The 24,535-nt window shown below is 40.4% G+C and overlaps 1 protein-coding gene across 4 annotated transcripts; it reads right to left on the bottom strand.

The window, feature by feature from the left end:
- Positions 1-79: 79 nt before the first annotated feature.
- On the bottom strand, positions 80-23,350 carry LOC136436919 (polyunsaturated fatty acid 5-lipoxygenase-like). Of its 4 annotated transcripts, none has more exons than XM_066431317.1 (26): positions 17,885-18,136; positions 15,885-16,227; positions 14,940-15,112; positions 14,276-14,441; positions 13,772-13,921; positions 13,219-13,353; positions 12,937-12,995; positions 12,458-12,616; positions 12,291-12,343; positions 11,457-11,593; positions 10,669-10,805; positions 9,931-9,975; positions 9,471-9,593; positions 8,816-8,919; positions 8,021-8,156; positions 7,033-7,161; positions 6,258-6,354; positions 5,641-5,758; positions 5,100-5,192; positions 4,704-4,764; positions 4,129-4,246; positions 3,527-3,606; positions 3,001-3,174; positions 2,034-2,197; positions 1,423-1,521; positions 80-1,223 (listed from the first exon to the last, which is right to left on the bottom strand). In XM_066431317.1, exons 1-26 carry the CDS (start codon positions 17,894-17,896, stop codon positions 1,205-1,207), a joined length of 3,084 nt encoding a protein of 1,027 aa, XP_066287414.1. In that variant the 5' UTR covers positions 17,897-18,136; the 3' UTR covers positions 80-1,204. The 4 variants fall into 4 exon arrangements, with proteins under 4 accessions (XP_066287414.1, XP_066287415.1, XP_066287413.1 ...); XM_066431318.1 differs by lacking the exon at positions 80-1,223 and adding an exon at positions 1,230-1,311; XM_066431316.1 differs by lacking the exons at positions 80-1,223; positions 17,885-18,136 and adding an exon at positions 22,219-23,350 and having other exon boundaries at positions 1,318-1,521.
- Positions 23,351-24,535: the final 1,185 nt, after the last annotated feature.

Raw genomic sequence — 24,535 nt, 5'->3', positions numbered from 1 at the left:
TCCCGTTAGGATTTGAAATTGAGTAGGTGCTCTGGATCTTCTGATAGCGTATGTGTATTACAAAATTAATGAGATGATGCACTGCTTCATATTTATTTTATTCTAACATGCCCTTCAGCAGATTCTTTAGTACTGTAGCAAATACACTCAAAGCCATAGTTTAAAAAAAATAACCAAAACATTCGTGATCATTCGAGTTAGAGGGAAACAACACATCAAATTGGAACAGCATAGAGCTGATATTACTCAAATTCTATTCGTTTTTTAAAAAACCTTTACAGCTTTGTCAACCATCACATGTATTACATTCCGAATCGTAGCCTGCAGTTCTTCAAAGAAGTGTTAGTTTCAGTAATCAAACGTCTGCACGAACCCAAATTTCTTTGAACAAATGGTTTTGCTCATATGCACATCGAGTCAACAGATTTAGCCTTAAATACTAGTTTACTTGACTGTTCGTATCAAAGGTCAAGTCTCTTATACATTAATACTAGTATTAAGTCTATGAAGACTAGGACATTGATACTGGTTATCTGATTAATATTGTTAGACTTAATACAGGCTCCCTGTTGCACGATAAAACTAAAGATATTAATCATTAAATCGATATCAAGGTTTATCAACATTATTATAATCTATAAAAGAAGCGCCATTACCAAATCTTATGGGCCAAAATAAATTCAAAGCTGTTGAATAATGTAGATGTTAACGTTTGTATACCGTATCCTGGGGATGTTGAAAAATTCACAATCCTTCCCAAACCTAGTGATGTAATAAAACTACACTTTCAAAGCAATATCATTATTATTCATTAGCATCTTTCTTCCCATGCAATCTTCTCTACACACTCATCTTATTATAGCGACTGCAGAATGCTATTCCGTCTGCTCACATACGCCGTTGCCATTTGCGTTTAGCACTATACTAGCTTGTATATATATATCGGAAGCACTTGTAATTTCAAAATCTAGTTGATCATCTGTTCCAACAACTGCCTTGTTGCTTTTATCTGTCGACCGCATATAAAGGCCGTAGGTATGCGCTTGTATAGTACATGTACAGGTTGTCGAGCTTCTTTCCACGCACGAGCTTCAAAGACTACGGACGGCATTGCGCCTATATGCTGATGGCGTTGTGCCTATATGCTGATGGCGTTGTACCTAGATGCTGATGGCGTTGTGCCTAGATGCTGATGTCGTTGTGCCTAGATGCTGATGGCGTTGTGCCTAGATGCTGACGGCGTTGCGCCTAGATGCTGATGGCGTTCCGCCTAGATGCTGATGGCGTTCCGCCTAGATGCTGATGGCGTTGTGCCTAGATGCTGACGGCGTTACGCCTAGATGCTGATGGTGTTGTGCCTAGATGATGACGGTGTTGCGCCTAGATGCTGATGGTGTTGCGCATTAGATGCTGATGGCGTTCGGGATGTTTTGGGGATCCAGGTAGTCGTACGGCTGGAAGCGTTGCTTCTCGTTTTTGTACTTGATGTCACGTGAGATGCGTCGCAGCTCCTTCTGAAAACTGTTTGTTAATAAGAATTGATTATGATGAAGGACGTTTATTTGCAAGTTCATGACCGAAGCGAAGGCTTATTGCAAGAACTTGGTAGAAACATAATGGACATACATGTGCAAACAATACACAGGGGATGACGTTATCATAATTAAAAAAACTAGTGTTGGCTATATATCTAGAAATTGGGATTGGCTTCTTTGGTAGAGGACGACAAAAATGAATATTTTTTTCATAATTTGTGGGTAAGTCTGTGATTTTAAGAGGAATGTGGCTTTCTCTTCGTCCGTGAATATGGTGAAGTTAGTTAGGCTAGGTCGTGGTGACTTTAAGCAAGGCGGTTCTTTCGTCGTACGCGTGATTAAAAGAACAATGAAATGTGTTTCGTATTTTACCAGTAATGATCCACTACAGGTTGTAGGAAAGGGTAACTTGACATGGCACAAAATCAAGGTTTGAAGTAAATAAAGGGCAAACAAAATGATTAACTCTTCGTGCTACCCAAGAGAGGTACTACTCACTTCGAGATGACTTCCTTAACCTTGTCTCCCCGAAGGTACTCGACTTCGAAGTCACCCAAAGGATTTGTCGCCCGTTCGCTGAGGATCACTGCAATGGTGTTGATCGTAACGGCATCCCTCTTGTCGGGGAGAGCATCTAGGATGTCTTGCTCCGTTAAAGCATCCTGTACATTCATCGTGTGAGTAAAAACACAAAGTCAACATGAGTAGACTGTATAGAGCCGTTTGATTTCTCATCAGTGAGCTAAATGTGGAAGTTTGTGATAGCAATCAAAGCAACATCATATATAAAACAATCAAATAAACAGCCAAACACACACACACACACACACACACACACACACACACACACACACACACACACAAACATAGTAGTATAATAAGATACTATCTACCATTGACAACATTGTATAGCCTAGAACCTTCTTGCAGCTTTACTAGCGGTGACTAGTATAAATAGCCAGTAGTATTTTGCCTTACATTGTACCTGGTACAATAAACTTTGACTTGACTTGACTCTAGGTCAAATCTGTAAGCTGAATCAGTTTTGTTGCAAAGTTCTTTCTTGTGGATATGCTTTTCTTGCATTTCTGCGCTGAGCATCATTCTGGCTTCTGATTTTAGCTGACTGGACAGTGCAGATTTCTACATCTAGATGGAACGGTCATTTGCAATGTTCTTCCCGTGCTCCGTATATCTCTCTCACCGTACTTTTGTAGTTCACTAGAAATGGCACTGTAACATCACAATGTATACAGTTTTATGTCCTACAATATCTTTCGAAGAAGGCCTGAATGGTTTGTATGTTCAGTAGAAATATTCATATAAAACAATCACTCAGTAATCTTCCTGGAAACTTCTGCTAAAAGCTATGTTTTATATAATAAAAATTACTAAAATTCAAAATAACTCATGACCATATATAATGCATGTTACACTGAATGGTATGTTGGCAATGGTATAAAACCTTAGTTCTGGGTGGATCCTTCACTAGCATGAGCGGCATGTTGGGTATGAATCCGTACTCGTCGAGCTGCATGAAGTTGACGGCAGCGTGCTGCACGCTACTGATGAAGATGATGGAGGTGAGAGTCTGGATCAGCTCATCAAGGGTGGAGAACTTTCCGTTTCCTGGAACTCCCTTAAACAGTAGGATAGAAACAAAAATGCGTATAAGCAATAAATAGAAAGAACCCATTGTTTCCCATGTTGGCATCGCTAGATGTCCCCGTTCAATCAAGCAATAGATACCCAACACCAAGGTCTTAATAAAAATTTGATGTTCTATAATCGGTGCTTTTGGCATCATATTTAGTATTACTGGACATTCTTCTCTAAAATGTTTCCGGTACAAAGACATTTTGCTGGACAAACGTTGAGTGTGAAGCAAAAGCGTTATCTGTAAGCGCCGTTTTAGTAATGAGCTTGCATTTCATGATGAAGACTTATTTTATGGCGTACTTGTGAACTGTAAAGCTTGGTATCACACCTACCTTGATCGCTATCTTTCCACCATCGGTAGAAACAAGGGCCTTTGCAAATGCCTGGATCTCGTAGTCTTCCCGCAGTTTAACTGAATCATACAAATTAGACAATGTGTTATCAACAGAAGTACTTACACCAGTGCAACCCTACAAAGAACAAAGTAAAGTAAATGTAGATATAGATATAAAATAGATCCATTTACCTCAATGAGTACGTCTTATGGACAGGCAGTGTCGAGATGGACGAGGTACGTGCTTACTGTATTTGGTATTTGTTATTTTTATTTTATTATGCTCTGATGTTTCGATGTTCTTTCATATTCAGTTAAAACCAATATTTGCGAGCAGAGTCCATGACCAGTGTCTCGCGGAGTTATACAAGTTACGTAGAAGTGTTCTTGCAAGTTTCGAAGGCCACAATCAATGTGCCTAATTATACTGTGGCATAAGGATGGAGGTTAAATATGCCTGATGATAAAGGTAGTGCGGATGCTATTTTCGTCTATCTTGAGTGTGTAACATATTTAAACATACTTGGCTTAAACTTTAAAGTAAAGGTTTCTATTCTTTTTAATAATGCCAGGTACTAATATGTTCAGCCTCAGACCTACCGTTGTCGCCCTGATAGAAGATGTCCACCACTCCAGTTACGTATTCTTTGATGGCGTTGTATGTTGGCATCGCGTCGTCTCTGTAGTAGTACTTTGGGAGGGCCTCTGGGTCATCCACCTGTGTGATTTAAAAGCGAAACATCGTACATTTAATGTTTGTAATGTTACATCTAATCCAGCGGTGCCGTAGGGTGCACACAAATGTCAGCTTACAGAGGCTGCAGTGCAGGATATTCCGTGTGTGTATAGGGGGATGTATAGGGGGGAGGGGGCATGTAATGCTGAGAGAAGGCGATTGTACCGTTGTTGTTGTTCACCTTGTAGTGTCCATTGGCACATAGGTTGTGAATTTCATTTTGCTGTTTGCTGATAGACATGTTACAGGATGCAAAACCTATATGGCGCTACGATTCCTCAGTGATGCAATAATGAGACCATGTCAGCTGTCGATGTTATGAGAAATTAGGACACATTTAACTTATAACTAACCTCTATAACACTAGACTGTCACTCACGCATATTAGCATTAATATCGATACCCAAGTGGAAGAGCAGTTCTGGAAAAGACTACTCACGCCACGATTCTTCAGGTCTTCAGGTAGCGTTCCGTCCACGTCCATCCTCCAAGTCTGCAGTCTATTTCAGAGGAAATCATCAAAAAGCCTCATAAGATTATTTCAAGTGATTTGCGGAAAAACAACTAGAATGGCATGGAATCAACTGTGAATGCTAGATATATCATGCTACATGTACACGCCATGATGTCTTCTAAGCTTATCATATTGCAATTGGTCTGCAATATAAAATTCGGAATGCATCGCAAACTGTTCCTAAACTCAGATGACGCCTCTCATTTCTTCAACTTGACGTTTTCTTCAGTTTCTTTACTTCGACAAGACGAGACAAAAAGAGATAGAAATATGTACATAGCACTGTTAGTAGTTATAACAAATGTGTTTAGTTTTTGTCACCTTTCTCTGATAACCTCAAATACACCCTCCTCTCCGGCCATTGAGATTTTGGTGAGGCCTCCACCCTTGTTTATCAGAGAGCTCCTCGCCATACTAAAATCAACAAACAACAACAACAACAAAAGTGAGTTGTTTATAGTGAAGGTTTTATGTGAAAGGAGCCTTTTTTCTCTTACAATCATTTTAAAATGGCATTATCTTCTCGTTTGTCATACATTAATCGATTGCATATTAGCAATATACTAGTATATAAGTAGTCTCCTAGCAGACCCAACGGTTGCAAAGACCGTATCCAACTGGTAAAAGGAGTTTTCGGTGCCTGATAACTTCTCTGGCTGACTGGATCTTCTCTGGCTAGCTTGTACGATTTTGGCACCGTGGAGATCTGCTTGGAGATTAGTATATAACGACGTTTATTATTCTTTTTAGCAAGGAAAGGAAAAACACCTATCAAGTTATACACTCTTCAAGTATATTTTAGGTTTTCAAACTTTCTTATATTTCAGTAAAAGATTAAGGAAGTCGCCGCTATTTGGCTTACTCATTGATGGCCAACAGGTTGAAAAAGTGTGGTTCCAAGAGGCAGTGGATTGGATGCGAGTGGAAAAGTGTTGTCTTGGCCGCTAGAGCGCATGCCTCAATCAGGAGGTGGGTAAACCCTGTAGAGAAAAAGAAAGAATGACTCATGACAGACCCGCAGCCGTCACCAGCCAATCACGTCGCCGGTCAGGGGACAACGTGATTGGCTGGTAACTCGTATTCGAACAACAGGAGGAGCATCTGATTGGCTGATGACAGGCCAGGGCTTACGCAACGGGAAGGACGGAATGAAAGCCGGTACGGCAGGGTGGTCAGAAAGTTTAGAACCATGATACAACTGGACCGCATGCTTTCTCAATATAATGAAGAATGTACATTGAAACCTCTCTGAAACATAACAAACTGGCATACCATTATTTCCGCCCGTACAAAAGGATATTAAGGATTTACAGGGAGCTCCGAAGAAATTCTCAATTCATAACAATACGATTTGTAGTGGTTATGCCATAAGTTTAATTTGAACGTTTCTAGTTCTGTTGAATGAACTTGTAGACATAAACCTGGGGTTTCGCGACGAAAATGACAATGTTTCACCTTATGAAGCTACGTGTGTCTTACCAAGGTGAGGCACGGCCTCGTGATAGTTTCCATCTGCGCAGTTGAACCACATCTTGGCGTAGAGCCAGGTGTAAGGAGGGTCGCTTGGCAGGAACACCTAGGGATTGATCACATACACATACATGTACATTTCTTCGGCTGTCAACAGCAATAAGTTATAGGGCACTTTGACGACCGAAAGTCGCATTTACATCATCACGAGTTGAATGGCAGGTTTTCTGCTATGATGTCCCGATGCTCGTTTATGTCTAATTAACGACACAGTAATGACATTGTGAGCAGACTCCAAGCCTCTTTATGATTCTTTCCAAGTGGATTGAACGGCGGAGTGATACAAGACATTTGGGAGTGATATAAGTGCCTAGGTCACAATCAATGTGCCTGATGATAAAGAAGTGTAGTGTAGTACGATTAAAGTACGATTAAAGAGTGGAACACGCTGCCGGGGCACGTTGTGCAAGCCCCGACAGTGGAGGCTCGCGGCCCCTTCAGGAGTGGTTCGAGGGTAACAACAACAAGAAGAAGAAGTGCAAGCTACTTTTGTGGCGATTAATATCCATGATGAGAAATGTAATGCCAGTGTTATTATTGTTGATTAACTTGAATATCTATAACACCAAGGGTGGGGAGTAAGATCGACATTAAGAGGTTTATATGCCGCGTAAAATGTATTTTAAACGTACAATTCAATCCATGATATAGATTTAGTTAGTAAAACATCTAGAGTTATTGGACATATTAAGTTACAAGCATATAACATCATAAAGTATCATACTTGATTATGTATTTTCACTCCAAGAATTGCAAGAAATGGACAGCCTGCTTCATTGGGGTAGAGTTGAATAGCCACGGGTACGAGGTCCTTCTTGCTGTTCACGAAAAACAGACCGTAGGGCGCACACATCTGTAGAGACAATTCAGCAAAGATGTAACTTTTTTTTTATCAGAAATTACCCGCAATGGCAGCCTTTCTAGAGCTGAATTGATGCAGGGTTTATAGGTTTGACATAATACACAACATATACATATTTTATCCACATTGGCATTTTGTGGAACTGTCGCAAGGGTCTGGGTGGCTGCCATTCGGCGCCACCAAATGACCTCAAAACGACCGTCCCCAACCGAAGTCAGGTACCCATTTACACCTGGAGTCGGAGTGAGGAAAGTCGTGCAAAGTGCCTTCCCCAAGGGCACAAGATCGGTGACATGATAGGATTCGAACCCGGGATCACTTGGTTCTGAGCCGAACGCTCTGCCGGTGCGCCACACGACCCCACTTTACATTTAGTCAAACTCTGATTTGGTTGGCAAAGTCCAACTCCCTAAACATTACGATGACGCTCTCAAAAAAAGGAATATCATTGAAGCGCAAGAAACAAACATTACAATACTTTCGTGAAGCACATAGCTCTGCAGACATCATTACTGAACTCCGTGAATAGTTTCATCAGGCTGGGAAATCAAGACCAAGTGTTGTATTTATGTAAATACCTTAAGTTTGGGACCGCATGGCAAACGCCGCAAGAACTATCTATGTATATGATTGTGTAAATGGTTTACATATGGGACCGCATCTGTAAGCAGCGACACCTATATAGCTGCGTAATAGCCAGTCATTATTGCCTGAGGAAGGTTACAGGCCGTCACCAGACTGTTGGTCTTAAATAAATCACTTGGTCATATACGAAGAACTATGCCATCAATCATTACTTATAATTGAATATGTATTTGCTGTAACGGTGTCTTTCCAGAATTTCACTCACAGGTCTGCCCTGGTTCTTGAACGCAGCGACACTCATGATCGTGAGGTCCACGATGTATAGCCGCTTCCCTGCCAGAGCTTCATCAAGCGTGAGACCTTCCAGCTGTGGCTCCAACATGGCGGCCGTGACACCGAACCTGCATATTGAACGACACGATAGACGTAGGGGAATTCCATATCTTACGTATTGACATATTGTTATATTAGAGGTAGCCCGCATGGTATCCATTTCTATTTCCCGTCCTTGGTGGCCCTATCCAGTACCCGCAATCCTATATACCCGATGCCACGTTGTTGAGAATGAGCTGGCACTGGGCAGAAAATAGGGATGGATATCAGGCTATTTCTTTTACATAGATTATGATAATGAGCAGGACTTATTTACACATAAACATGCCAAAACATTTTTTTATACATTGACGATGGAATGTAATTATGTACAATGATCACAAAAAATGGAAAAGAAGATATCACTGAACAAAACACAATGGAGTCCATTTTAGTCGCACAAATGTTGTTGTGTATGAGGGTTAATGCGGAGACAAACTTGGTATCCACCATGCAGTGACATGTCATGTAAGTGATCATGAATAGTAAAGATTGTATCACACTATACTACGATAGCCCCCCCCCCCCCCCCAAATCAATAAACGACTGTCTCATATACTGCGAGCCCCTTCTGAAATTATCCAACGATGGCGTTATAACGTTGCATATCAACATACTCTTCAACAAGTCACCGTACAGTGTTACTTTACTAAACCATATGTAGGGATGAAAATGATAAAATTCCTACTTTTCTGGAATCTTCTGGCAGAGTTTAATGGAGGTTGGGTTGACTCCACGCAGGCGCTGTGCACCGAAAGTCTCGTCCAGTGTCCAGCGATCCAATTGAAAACCCTGGCAGTGAATTAAATCATCAATATTGAAATAAAGAGACATGTGATGCAACAGGATACAGTACATACACACGAAGTATAGATGGGGCAAGATTATAATGGTAACAAGTCGACTGAGTGGCTATCTTATCGTTTATCTTATCGTTATTTCATTTTAATCTAATTATATCACATTACATAATAATGTTAGGTCACATTGTATTACATCGGTCTTTTTCTATTTCATTTCATTTTACTTTATTTCATCTTATCTTAGTTTGTTTTATTTCATTTCAGTTTGTTTCATTTTATTTTTCTTTGTTCCATTTTCATAAGAAATGCTCTGACACAAAGTCTACGCTTCTTGAGTTTGACTTCCTCTATAAACTATAATTGTACCGGGCACTTGTGTTATACCTTACCCATGCGCAACTGTTGATAATCTCAGATATGAGGCTAAGCAGTAAAGAAGAAAAACTTTGATATTACTTTCCAGGAAAATACAAAAGCTCACCATGTACATTGCTCTAAACCTACGATACTAAAAAAAATAAGAAACAAAGCTGTCCTTACCTTGGGAACATGCCAAGATGGGAAAACCTCACTGATGCTTTCAAAGCTGGGGAATCGTCCTCCGAAGAGGTGGGTCATCCAGTTGTTTCCTTGCATTGTGGTATATGTTATTGCGATTTCCGCCTATAGAATAAGTAGGAGGAATGAACGTATGTAAAAACTGAAAACGAGATTTGTGCGTGTGTGTGTGTGTCTGTGTGTGTGTGTGTGTGTGTGTGTGTGTGTGTGTGTGTGTGTGTGTGTGAGTGAGTGTGAGTGAGTGCACGCGCGTTATGTTTCGTGTAAAGGATACACATGCACATGGTGTACATCGTAACATGTCTTCGTGAAACGATACTGGGAAAAATTCATTCAAATATCTTAAGAACAGTTTTATTGTGTTATTATCAGACGGTACAGTAAGAAAACAAAACGGACACGAATAATGAACAATCGCATATTATTGTTCATAGACACCTACCTGTCTAGTCTTCGAAAAGTATTCCTCTTCAGGCAACTTCTTCAGCTAGAATGCATTAAATTCCATTTAAGCTTATTGCAGTTTTTAAAGATTCAAAACATAATAACATTAGGATTATGATCAGTCACTTACGAATAAGAGTGTTGGTTCCAACATCATGCTTTGATCTGTATACTGACATGTTTTCGATTGGCGAGCTTTGACCAAGTCGGGACAACTATATAAGTGTTTGCCAGTCTTGTAGGTCTGCATCTGCGACCATGTGGAAACGATTGACACTTTGACTTTTTTTTTGCGAACTCGCTCAGTGCAAGGCCGTAGGGGCCACTCATCGAAGCACTGAACTAATTCTTACTGAAGCAGCATCTCTTCACCCTAGGCCAGAAACATCAATGCTCAAGACAAGCATGACTTCACTGACCCATTAGGAGAAGCAGGGGTTACGAAGGCTGCTCGGGAAATTCCCTACCCCATTTAGACCGGACCGTTTTTAGCCACTCACACCGGGGCATGCCCCTACTCTTTTTCAAAAGATGTGGTGGGTTCTTTTACGTGCTCAAGGTGTGGCTCTCCTCAAACACCATTACGCCACACCGACGTCACTTGAACTGTACTATGATCCCCATGGGACATAGATGTTCAATAAACATTATTATTGATATCATTATCATGATACCAACAGCTCCCAGAAATGGCACCAAAAGAGATTTGGGACATACGAAACATATGTTTCCATACCATAGGCAGCAGGCCAGGGATTCGGTTTTCAGATGCATAGCGCTTCTTCATCAACTGAAGCTCATCAAAACGGTCGCTGGGGCGCCAGTCGTCCTGAGGAAGCTCACAGTCAACCGCCTTCCGCTGCACGTCATCATCTGTTTAAGTATGAAATTGAACTGAGCATTTTCGTCTTATTTACATTATATAGCATACATAAGTGAGTGACTTATGCTTTGGTCACATTTACTATTCGGGGCCCGGTCGGGTGGTCTTTGGGAACGAAAAATATGACATAAAAGACAATAAAAAACACAATACATACCAAACATTATCTAAGAGCATAGCTTATGCATATCTATTGACATGTACTTTAATTTTCTGTTTCCAAAAATAGCCCGGCCGGGCCCCGGTTGGGAAATGTGACCCTAGCATTATAGGAAATATAGGAAACACTTGAGTAGATCTGTAACATGCGAATGTAGGAACACATTGGAAGTAGTGTTAATAAGCATTTTATAAACAGTTCATCTGATAAGGTCATTTTTCATAATCCTTTTTATTTGCGAATTGCAAACTCATACTCGTGGGCTATTTGCAGGGCAAAATAGATAATGTATGAGAAGGTAAAAAAATGTTATGAAAATGTCTATAGAAATACTGTATAACATGTTTCTACGTAATATAATACTAGTAGGGGATGTGACGTTTTCGTTGAAGGTGGTAAATAATAAACACATTTATGATTTTTGTCTATATTTCAGAGACAGTGACATAATTTGTATCAATTTGAAGATTAAAAGACTCACTTGGCTTGATCCAACGATAAGCAGGGAAGTCGTATGTAGGCCCGTTGGCGTCCAGGTTGGGCTGAACAGAGACGTACCAGTGGCCAGGATGCAGAATCGGGCTCGAGACGGTCACTTTTACCTCCTTCAATTTGTACCTGTTGCCACATGTAAGATGGTAAAATTAAAGGTAGCCCATGGCCGTTTTGATGCCGTGGGGGCTGTGGGTTGTCATCTACTTTGTCATAGATCTAGGGCACGGTTTTGTAATACTGAGCCCATACCTTTCCTTCCAGCGGCCTTTTACCTCCCCAACCGACTTGGTCAGTTACCCATTCTTACACCTGGGTAGAGCGAGGATAGTCGTATACAGTGCCTGGGACATTTTCGCATGTACAGGAAAGAAAATGATATTCAGAAAGAAGTGCAGTTAAAGTCCAGACAAATGATAAGCATAACATTAATTTAGCAATGATAATACACTTCTCCTAATAATCATCTAAGTATTAGCAGAAGAATGCATCTTTGTATCTTAAAGAGTATGTATTGTATAGACCTCTGCTTTCATCAGTCATATTCAATTCTGTTCTTTTAGCTATACGCTCAGGACTACATGAAGAATAGTGTCAACATCCCTAATGGATACAGAAGCAAGTAAAACAAAATGAACAAATTAAAGAAACAAGAAGTGAAGATTTACCGTAAAAAAATACGGATTTTCTGCAATTTTCCATGCTTTTTATTCAAAAGTTCATATTAAAAATATTTTGCCTGCTAGGCTTTAGCATAATCATAACATATTAAAGTAATGTACTACATTAAGTGCAATTTTACAAAAGGTAGAAATCTACTTACGTCCCACTCGTTGCCTGGACAACGATATCGATGCCACCGACCACTCTAACATGCTGCAAAAACACGGTTGCAAAACAGTATGATTTATCCTGGTAATTGAGGTACCCGCTTCCCCAACTGTGTTTACAGGTTACGTTGCTGTTTTTGTACGTAAAATAAATATTCACCTCCTTGAATGCGTCAGCTAGTTCTTTGTCGATGTAGCCCTTCATCCGCTCGCTCAGTGACAGTTCTCCCCGGATTTCTGCCCAGTTGTCACTGAGAGACTTGGACGTGGTGATGTCCTCTTTCTTCAACTTGGTAATGGTGGGCTGAACTCGATCAAGCTGCAGAATTTAAAACATTTCAGTACTGTACATGTATTATTCCAGTGCGTATTGGCGATACCTTCTATGTATAAATATATGCATTGTCATGTGTATTTTACCTAGTACTTGCGTAGAGTTCCCATCTTCTACTTGTTTTAGGAATGTTTACTTGAATATATAGGTGAAGCTGAATCCTTTCAAAGCTAAAATATGCATCATGTAGTAGATCAAAGGTTTGGTAACCATCGGTATTTCCTGTTGATATTGTTGTTGTTCATGGTACATGTATGTTCACATTACATAATATACTATGAAGATAAACCATTCTTTGTACTTACTGGAATATGCTTCTTTGTAGACAGGCGGCGGAAGAAGTCTTCCACAGTCTCTTTGGGTCCTAAATACACAATAATAGCACACTAATTTTTTTATGTATAGTAGAATTGTTAATACGCTAAGAATTAGTAAGCGTTTTAGTTCGTGTTTCACAATTGACCAATTATGCATGATGTCACCGGTCGCGTCATTTTTTTAACGCCGCCATTTTGGTTGATACGTTTTGTCGTCTGTGACCTGTGACCCCGTGACGTCATTGAAAGTGGCCTATTAACATTTCCCACCTGTCACCGGTTGATTCTTTTTTGCTTCGTCCTCCCTCTTGTAATGTTCTTGTTGCTTGTGGATCTTTACGTAGCGCTCCGCAACGTTTAGTGCCGATCTCATGACTTTCATGGCTTCGATGTCGGTGCTGTAGTCTAAGATCATGGGACAAAGCAGAGAAAGCTTTTAATATTTGATGTGTTCCTTCGCAACATGTCTAATGTTGCTGTTGCAACGAGTGAAGGATTGCCTAAAAAATTGAGAGGAAGGAACAGTACGTATGTGATCTTTAATTCATCCCATGACCTAGACTGTCATGTCTTATCAACGACTTAGTTAATACTATCATCTCTGAACTTTCTATCGATCCCGTGAAGTTTGGCCTTTCCGCTGATCTCATCTTCCCACTCACTTACTGCCTCTCTGTTGATATTGTGTTGAAATAAGTAGGGTCAAACACCACCAAAACAGTACCTGAGTTTTCATGGAGGCAACATTCAAGTGATCACTGTTTTGTGGAGAGGGATGGGCACCACAATTTTTACCACAGTGACTATTTTCATTCCTACTGACCTCTTTCCTTCTTGTCTACGTGGTAGTTGGTAACAAAGAAGGTGTGGTCACGGGCACTGCCGGTTGCCGCCGACGCTTTGGCCAAGATGTCCTCCTCTTGACTTTCGTCAATCCTGTCGTGGTGGGTGATGACCGTGATCGGAGCTATCCCTACAGAAAAAAAAAGTTCGAAGACCTCATACTTCGATTTAATATCTTAATTATGCAAATGACTTACGCATTTGTATAATCTATATATGCATGATTATGTACACCTTTAACTAACTCAAATACGTCACAATTATGAAATTACCACTTAGATGAATCATGGTATTAATGATGGCATTAATCATGTACATTAGGCCCATATTTGCATAATTGGAATCTGTTAATGTTCCACCTGGCAGAAAAAATTATCGATTAAAAGCAACAGTTGTACTATGTTTGTTAGTTTTCTATATGTCTCCAAGTACATCGAATCGCACGCTAATAGATTTTTTGAAATAAACAGCATTGATAACGTACCTCTTGGACGCATGAACTCCCGCACGATGTTCAAATTGCCTCTATGAGTGTTGCCGTCCTGTAGACGAGGGTCATCCGCCGACAGAACTATGATGATAGCGTGGAGCCAGTTGGGAAAGTACTCCTCTGAGTCTTTGTCATCCGCTTGCGTTTCAAATTTGATCTCCTGTAAAATGGAGTAGAATAAATGCTTCTTGAGCTATTTGGTTTTGCATGACTTAACTTTCAAATGCGCAATGAGGTCATGGACGATTAAATATACATCGAGTACGAAATGTACGATTCAGCCAATTTTTCCAAACATCTTGATGTGATCTGAATGTCTGCTTGTAGATTTGGAGATTGTCCTGCTAGAATTCCCATTTGTCCTAGGAGAATCTGGAATTATACTAGGACAAATTAGAATTCCAATATTCATATCACAGTTCAGTAGCAGAATTCCAATCGATTGGAGAATTTGGAATTGTCATAGGACACCAAGATTTCCCTAGGACAAAATGGAATTTCAATATTCAGATCCCAATTCACTAGGATAATCTGGAATTCTCTTTGGAGAGATTAGAATTCCAATCTCTCCTATGACTGAAATTCCAAACTTTACTAGGATAATTCCAGATTCTCCAGAATTCCAATCACTATTGTGAGAATAAACATGAGGTGTGACCTGGCCAGGTTTGATCCTCCCAAAGACGATGTTGGTCAGCGCCGTGAACTCTTCGGCCCCATGTTGGAAGAACCCTCGAGTGTCGACAAGACGGAAGTCATTATCGAGGTGGTCCAGGAACTCTTGCAGGGCGATGGTGCCCTCCCCACCGCCAGTCTGGATATCAGCAGTACCTGCAGGAAGCATACACGCGAAAAATTAGTGTTTCGTGTAAGCCACACATAACTTGATTATTTCAATCATCTATCAGAATATTGTTTTACCGAGGACATATCAACCAATTAAATGCGGAGTCGTGTGGCGTAGCGGCAGGGTTTTCTGCCCAGAACCTAGCGGCCTAGGGTTCGAATCCCCTGACGCCACCGATGGTGTGTCCTTAAGCTTGGAAAAGGAACTTAACACGACTTTCCTCACTCCACCCGGGTGTAGAAATGGGTATATTGTTCTCTGTACGCGAGTTCAGTGCCACGTACGTCGTCCTTGTCAAAAAGCGAAGTAAAAAAATTAAATGCGCATTGTTTATAATTCTGATTCTACTTCCAGTACATCATACATAACCTGTGTCACGATGTCTTTCTTAGTTGAGTACTTTGAACATACCGTGAATTGTATAATCTAACGCATCTGTCACTTGAGCTAAACATGTATAACAAATTGAATATTTTATCCAGTTGCTTGAGTAACTATTTTTGGCGTATTCATAACAAAACTAGATTAAAAAAACAACTGATGAAAATGAAAGAAGCACAACGTGTGATAAGGCTCGATCAGATTCGCCGTACGATCATGGTACGTACTTGAATGTGTCGTATAATTAACGTCTAAATCAGCTGTCATTTTACGGAAGAGGCTGTTTTATATCCTTTTCGGAAGATGGTTTTGTCACAGCCTGCCTGAAAATTCGAACGACAACCTACGACGAATGTGACCGCACCGCTACCGTACCTTTACGAAGTCCCGGCTCCAGGGCTCTCTCACACGTGTTGATGAAACTGCTTTTTCCCGATCCGGTAGGCCCGAACAGCCCGATCCTCAGACCTCCTTCCTTCATGTCACTGATGTCGACTTTGGCAAAGTAGCGAGACCCATGGACATCCCCGAAGCGATAGTCAAGTAGCTTGACTCTCTTCGTGTCGGCTTCTTCTTGTAGTTGTCTGAGGCGCTCATCTTTCTCTCTCTCCTGTTTCTCGTATTGCCGTCTCTTTTTCTCCGCAGCCTCTTTTATCTTGTCCTTTGTGACGTCCTTGTACTTGTTGACATACTCTACCTTTGGCTCCTCCTTACTTTCCTGAGAACATCGATCGTGCATTTTAATCTAGAGTCCCACGACCTCATACCTTCAAATAGTGTTAACCTTTCGGACCGAAGTATCATGAAATGTTTTTCATTGATTATGCAAATTAGGTACTCATTTGCATGAATTATATCAGTTGATCCTTTTCTATCCGCCTAAAAGAACAGAAGTGATCCCCATTATGTAGTTCTAATATTACTTAGCAAAGATGGCTATTGTAGCATTTCTTCACCTACTATGCAAAGTGGCTCTGATTTGTATGATTTATGTCTAATGATGTTCGCCTTTAATTAACTTTTAAACGCCGCAAGAATATGTACACTACTGTTGTATTATTGTATTTCCTTCCATGCAGATGGTGTCTTTATTTGTATGATCGATGTTTCTTTCGTAGTCACATGTCACGTATTTGAAAGTCCTAATTAATTGAAGGCGGTGGATCTTTAGAATTTTCTCGATATTATGCAAATTGTTTCCTGGTTTGCATAATTGCATCCAATTATGTCAATAAAACCTTAAGAAACCTACATACCAGAGGTAATCGATCTGTTTCAGTTATTTTTTTTCATAATCTCAATCCAAGTCGGATCCTCAAGTCAGTTAGAGAAAAAAAAAGATCCCTCTGCGTCCATAAAACCAAATCCTTTATCACTTCTTAACGAACCCAAGGGCTATTTAGTCTCCTCAATAAACTTGGGAGGGGGGGTGCACTGATTCGCGATTTTCAACTTATCGAGGCCAGGTTCTTTTGCTGGGGGACCCGTATTGCCGCCTGGCCCCAATAAGTTGGAAATTGCGAATCAGTGCTTCCCTAAACAATTATCGCCGGCGCCACCCGGAAGGCCTGCAAGGGAGGCTAAGAGCTATCTATTATTGAAATAACATGCCCACAGCATGTACATAACACGAGGAATCGAAACCGAAAGTTTTACTTTAGTACCATAGGAAGGCAGCATGCAGGAGGTCCATCTGCCATTAATCACCATTGCAGCCCATAACATGAGACATCGAAACCGAAAGTTCTACTTCAGTACCATAGGAAAACAGCAGGAGGTCCATCTGCCATTTATCACAATCGCAGCCCATAACGTGAGGTATCGAAACCGAAAGTTCTACTTTAGTACCATAGGAAGACAGCAAGAGCTCAATCTGCCATTAATCACCATTGCAGCCCATAACATGAGACATCGAAACCGAAGTTCTGCATTAGAAGATATCAGGAGGTCCATAATCAATTGCAATTTTTTTCTAATCTAACAGTTTTGCCGACGCCTACTAGTATCTTTAGGATCTATACAAATCTTCTCAATGTATGCTGTCCACAAACAAACAAACAAAAAAACAGACGCATTCCACAAATACAGACAGAAACAGCACCGAAAACATAACCTTCTTGGCAAAGGTAACACATTACTACATACACTGTGTTCTAATGGGAAACATACAAGACATACAAGAAATATAAATATGCGTTATGTTCTAAGATTCATACAACATAACACTGTGACCTAGCTAACGGGACTCCACCATAATAAAGAATGACATTCAATGGTTACATCATCATCCAGTACTCCGTAAAATAGCATGAAAATATGTTAACCTTTTGTTCCACGCAGCAAAGCGAGTTTCAAATGATTAGAATAATACTTACTGGAGATCCCATGATTTTCTGTTGTCGACGTGCCTCGAGCGCAAATCAGATTCTGTTGTATCTATGCCAAGAGACAACGAAAGACAAACCGGTCCCAAGCACTAAAGGCACAGATATGGGTGCACAGCTTTCCCCTGCGCCGAGCATACAGTCTGTGTGCAGAGTTCGAAACCTTTTAGCCAAACCTTCAACAGGAAAATGGTTTCGGATCGTTTTGCATATGTTTTTCTGCCTGACTGTTCTTTCGGGGTGAGTTACGTCACCGAAACTACCGTGGAAAATCCCATTGACTTGGAGCCAAGTTTCCTGTGAGTGGGTGTTGTCGTCCATACTAATACAGCACAAAACTGCTGCGTGGAACGTTTCATTGCCAAATTAAAGCTACCAAAGGCGATTTATCCGATTCAAATTCCAAACTTGTCCCCAACTCCAATGGGAGGTAAACAACCGCCACTAAAATAATGAAGGACAATTTCATTTGACATGTTGGTAGAAATATTAAGATCACACACTACAAATATACGCTCGCATGACTTTAAATCTAATTTGTTTGAAATAAGACATTTCGCCCAAGGCGATCGCTGACTCATGTTACAAATGATACATATCCGTGAAGGATAGTTACCTTCGAACTATAACTGCCAGTGTTTTAACGTGGCTTTGTTAGCATGCAGGCCAACTACAAGCATGTATAATGACGTACTTTCCTAAACTTAAAGCTAGTTGAAAGTTTTCATTTCTCTCGCCCCAAATCAACCACTTTAACTGTAATCTCACGGTTGATACGTGTACGTGCCCATGGTACGTTATCCCTGACCCTGGGGCGCTACACAGTCAGACTACATTCTATCGATTATCTATGCTAGTCATGTCTTGCCCTTCTCCTGCGCTACACACGGAATACCAATGGACAGCTTATAGCTAATAGCCCTTCAGAACCGTTGAACAATCTGTTCAAAAAGCGTCCTGCGTGCTGATTTGAGCTTATCATGAATAAACAAAGGTTAAAACAAACAAACAAACAAACAAGCAAACAAACAAACAAACAAACTCTTTGTTTGTAGGGTAGTATACACTATGGACGTGTTATGAATTCGTCACATACTTCTTTGCATTCTGTATTTGCCCTGTTGTCATATACATTTGTGAAGGACATACTCGTAATGTTAGATTATTTCTATGCATTGAATTTGAGACCTTGATTTTTTAGACTAAAACACAGATAGATAATATATAATACCACTCATTTCAAACTAAAGGTCACAAAGATCATCAGTACTAGTATCTATAGTGACACTTGCATTTGATTGAAGCCGATACATGTCATAATCTCTAGGCTTTTAGACTTTATACTGAGAAATGTTTTAAGATGGTCTTATGCAAATCGTTTCTTTCTTTACTAAACTTGAATCCTCTACGGAGCTTCAATTTACGCAAATAAACTCTACAGATAGTTCGGAACAGAACGGGTAGTATGAGATGTGCAGCCCCTGCTTGTTTCAGCCAGTGAGTGTTGAACCCTCTAGCCAACATAACCTTGCTTGCGGGCAATGTCAAAGGTCAAATTGTCTGCCTTGTACAAGCGTGACCATGGAGCAGTGCCAAATTCGGGTCAGGATTTCGAGACTCCCTGTGTCCGTGGGCGTCGTGGGCATATACCAGAGACTTGCCAATAGGAAGTAATGCTTTAATGCACTGAAACAAGGGCTCAGAATAGTACTTACTGACATTGCAAGCCCCAAAAATTCTTATGCACCAGAAAGCCACAGCTGTCTTCTTTAGAACCATGCAAAGAAAACAGATGATTGACCAGCTCGATCGCTCGGGACAGCTGACAGAAGAAACCAAACCTCAACTTTGACCTACATCTAGGCTGGAATAGTCCACTCAGAACATGTGAAACCAAACCACTAAGATATCCCCTTACGCCAACTTAACTACTGAAACGTACAAATTTTGACCGAACTGGGAAAGCTAAGACCCTACCTGTTTCTTCTAGCCCAAAAGTCGCCAAAATGGACCAAAATTTTAAAGAAAAAGAAGGGTTTTCAAAAGTTAAGTAAAGGGGCTGATCTTGTGTTCGCATTTTTTGCACTCCACTGCGCAACTCAACAATGACGTCAGCCCTCGTGCATGATAACGTGAAGCGCCCGCTATAGAAACCGATGACTCATCAAAGACTGTCGTAATGGTTTCACTTTCGAATGTATGTTGTCATGACTATGATTACTGAATACGAAATGACAATATGTCGTCGACTTATTTTCATATACCGAATATGGCTATGGAATATTGAATGTAACAGTATCTTTGACAAGAATTGTTTTGTTACATTTCCAATGGTATGTTAAAAGGATCCCTGACCTCCTCCCTTGAACTCTTGAAAGGCGGCATCGGACGAAGAGTGTAAACGTTAAAGGTTAAATAAAGGAAAAAAGAAAAAAAAGAAGAAAACATGTCCGTATACCGCCTTTGTTACATGTCTGATTTCATAAGTGCCTACCTAGCCAATTCCTTACTCTACGTTTGCCTCTAAGAAGAAACATCAACTTGTAAACCCGAGTTGAAGCCACAAGAATATGTTTTATTAGGCTTTGGTGTTCAAAAATAGATATCATCTAATGCCTAGTGTCGGTGACATGAGGATATCTTACATACAAGCCTTGTATTCGTACCTGACAACATGTTTACACGTACAACGTTACGGTTGGTTGATGTGGTAATGTTGTCAATTGATTGACAGGGCGGTGGAATACCCAGTGTCTGCAGAACGGCAGAAGCACTTTCATGCTAATGATACAACCATACATGTCAACGTTTTATTCCTGAAATTATGTAGCATGGTCTTGTTTGCGCATGTTGCATATTGTAACTGATCTTATTTGATCTTACATGAATCATATCAGTTAATCATCTTCTCTACCCAAATAACATCATCACCATCATACCCAAAACATCAGAAATTGTTCAGATGTCTTTTCTTGGCAGAAAATGGCATTGTAGCATTTCCTCACCTATTGTGCAATGAGGCCCTGATTTGCATAATTTATGTATATGTTCGCCTTTAGTTTACTTAACAATGCTGCAAGTAAGGTATTATGGTATTTCCTATTATTATTGAGATCTATCGATGTTTCTCCCGTAGTCTCGCGTGTCTGAAAGCCATAAATAATAGAATGCGGCTGAATGATAAACTTCCTTAGTTATAATGCAAATTAACTCCTGGTTTGCATAATGACATCAAATTATGTCAATCATATCTTAAGCAATATACATACCAGAATAACTGGTGATGATCTGTTAACCCCTTCTTGAGTTATTCTTTTCATAATCTCAAGCCAAGTCGGCTCCTCAAGTTTAGAGAAAAAAGACCAAATCAGCGCTTCCCTAAACAGTTATCGCCGGCGCCACCCGCAACACCTGCAAGGGAGGCTAAGAGCTATCTACTATTGAAACAAGAGGCTCTTGAGTTATGCTATCTGGAATGGTGCGGAAACACAAACAAACAGACAGACAAACAGACAGACAGACACACCCAAAACTATATCTCCATTTTTCATGGAGATAATAACATGACCACAGCATGTATATAACACGGGTACCGAGACCGAAAGTTTTACTTTAGTACCATACGAAGACAGCAGGAGCTCCATCTGCCATTAATCACCATTGCAGCCCATAACATGAGACATCGAAACCGAAAGTTCTACTTATGTACCATAGGAAGACAGCAGGAGCTCCATCTGCCATTAATCACCATTGCAGCCCATAACATGAGACATCGAAACCGAAAGTTCTACTTATGTACCATAGGAAGACAGCAGGAGCTCCATCTGCCATTAATCACCATTGCAGCCCATAACATGAGACATCGAAACCGAAAGGATATCAGGAGGTCCATTGCAATTTTTTTCTAATCTAACACCTACCCACATACCATATATCATTCGGATCCATACAAACCTTCTTCATGTATGCTGTCCACAAACAAATAAACCAACCAACCAACCAACCAACCAACTAACAAACAAAAAACACATTCCACAAATACGCACAGAAACAGCACTGAAAACATAACCTTCTTGGCAAAGGTAACACATTACTACATAGACTGTGTCATAATGGGAAACATACAAGACATACAAGTAATAAAAATACATTTTCTAAGATTCATGCAACCTAACACTGTGACCTAGCTAACGGGACTCCGCCATAATAAAGAACGACATTCAATGGTTACATCATCATCCAGTACGCCGTAAAATTGCATCAAAAATGTTAACCATCTGTTCCACGCAGCAAAGTGAGTTCCAAATGATTAGAATAATACTTACTGGAGATCCCATGATTTTCTGTTGTCGACGTGCCTCGAGCGCAAATCAGATTCTCACGGTTGTATCTATGCCAAGAGACAACGAAAGACAAACCGTTCCCAAGCACTAAAGGCACAGATATGGGTACACAGCTTTCCCCTGCGCCGAGCATACAGCCTGTGTGCAGAGTTCGAAACCTTTTAGCCAAACCTTCAACAGAAAAAAGGTTTCGGATCGTTTTGCATATGTTTTTCTGCCTGACTGTTCTTTCGGGGTGACTTACGTCACCGAAACCACCGTGGCAAATCCCATTGACTTGGAGCCAAGTTTCCTGTGAGTGGGTGTTGTCGTCCATACTAATACAGCACAAAACTGCTGCGTGGAACGTTTCATTGCCAAATTAAAGCTACCAAAGGCGATTTATCCGATTCAAATTCCAAACTTGTCCCCAACTCCAATGGGAGGTAAACAACCGCCACTAAAATAATGAAGGACAATTTCATTTGACATGTTGGTAGAAATATTAAGATCACACACTACAAATATACGCTCGCATGACTTTAAATCTAATTTGTTTGAAATAAGACATTTCGCCCAAGGCGATCGCTGACTCATGTTACAAATGATACATATCCGTGAAGGATAGTTACCTTCGAACTATAACTGCCAGTGTTTTAACGTGGCTTTGTTAGCATGCAGGCCAACTACAAGCATGTATAATGACGTACTTTCCTAAACTTAAAGCTAGTTGAAAGTTTTCATTTCTCTCGCCCCAAATCAACCACTTTAACTGTAATCTCACGGTTGATACGTGTACGTGCCCATGGTACGTTATCCCTGACCCTGGGGCGCTACACAGTCAGACTACATTCTATCGATTATCTATGCTAGTCATGTCTTGCCCTTCTCCTGCGCTACACACGGAATACCAATGGACAGCTTATAGCTAATAGCCCTTCAGAACCGTTGAACAATCTGTTCAAAAAGCGTCCTGCGTGCTGATTTGAGCTTATCATGAATAAACAAAGGTTAAAACAAACAAACAAACAAACAAGCAAACAAACAAACAAACAAACTCTTTGTTTGTAGGGTAGTATACACTATGGACGTGTTATGAATTCGTCACATACTTCTTTGCATTCTGTATTTGCCCTGTTGTCATATACATTTGTGAAGGACTTACTCGTAATGTTAGATTATTTCTATGCATTGAATTTGAGACCTTGATTTTTTAGACTAAAACACAGATAGATAATATATAATACCACTCATTTCAAACTAAAGGTCACAAAGATCATCAGTACTAGTATCTATAGTGACACTTGCATTTGATTGAAGCCGATACATGTCATAATCTCTAGGCTTTTAGACTTTATACTGAGAAATGTTTTAAGATGGTCTTATGCAAATCGTTTCTTTCTTTACTAAACTTTAATCCTCTACGGAGCTTCAATTTACGCAAATAAACTCTACAGATAGTTCGGAACAGAACGGGTAGTATGAGATGTGCAGCCCCTGCTTGTTTCAGCCAGTGAGTGTTGAACTCTAGCCAACATTAACTTGCTTGCGGGCAATGTCAAAGGTCAAATTGTCTGCCTTGTACAAGCGTGACCACGGAGCAGTGCCAAATTCGGGTCAGGATTTCGAGACTCCCTGTGTCCGTGGGCGTCGTGGGCATATACCAGAGACTTGCCAATAGGAAGTAATGCTTTAATGCACTGAAACAAGGGCTCAGAATAGTACTTACTGACATTGCAAGCCCTAAAAATTCTTATGCACCAGAAAGCCACAGCTGTCTTCTTTAGAACCATGCAAAGAAAACAGATAATTGACCAGCTCGATCGCTCGGGACAGCTGACAGAAGAAACCAAACCTCAACTTTGACCTACATCTAGGCTGGAATAGTCCACTCAGAACATGTGAAACCAAACCACTAAGATATCTCCTTACGCCAACTTAACTACTGAAACGTACAAATTTTGACCGAACTGGGAAAGCTAAGACCCTACCTGTTTCTTCTAGCCCAAAAGTCGCCAAAATGGACCAAAATTTTAAAGGAAAAGAAGGGTTTTCAAAAGTTAAGTAAAGGGGCTGATCTTGTGTTCGCATTTTTTGCACTCCACTGCGCAACTCAACAATGACGTCAGCCCTCGTGCATGATAACGTGAAGCGCCCGCTATAGAAACCGATGACTCATCAAAGACTGTCGTAATGGTTTCACTTTCGAATGTATGTTGTCATGACTATGATTACTGAATACGAAATGACAATATGTCGTCGACTTATTTTCATATACCGGATATGGCTATGGAATATTGAATGTAACAGTATCTTTGAC

The sequence above is a fragment of the Branchiostoma lanceolatum genome, chromosome 6 (genome assembly GCF_035083965.1).
Source record: "Branchiostoma lanceolatum isolate klBraLanc5 chromosome 6, klBraLanc5.hap2, whole genome shotgun sequence".
Classification (NCBI taxonomy): Eukaryota; Metazoa; Chordata; class Leptocardii; order Amphioxiformes; family Branchiostomatidae; genus Branchiostoma; species Branchiostoma lanceolatum.
Note: the sequence above shows the minus strand (reverse complement) of the source record. Positions and strands in the feature narration are given on the sequence as shown.

Bases quoted from the DNA above. Each gene is read 5' to 3' on its own strand.
- LOC136436919 (XM_066431316.1), bottom strand. The intron at 14,442-14,939 runs GTCACACCTCAT...TCCATTTTACAG, and splicing joins GGAGGATCAAACCTGGCCAG to GAGATCAAATTTGAAACGCA. The intron at 3,607-4,128 runs GTAGGTCTGAGG...TGTATGATTCAG, and splicing joins CTTCTATCAGGGCGACAACG to TTAAACTGCGGGAAGACTAC.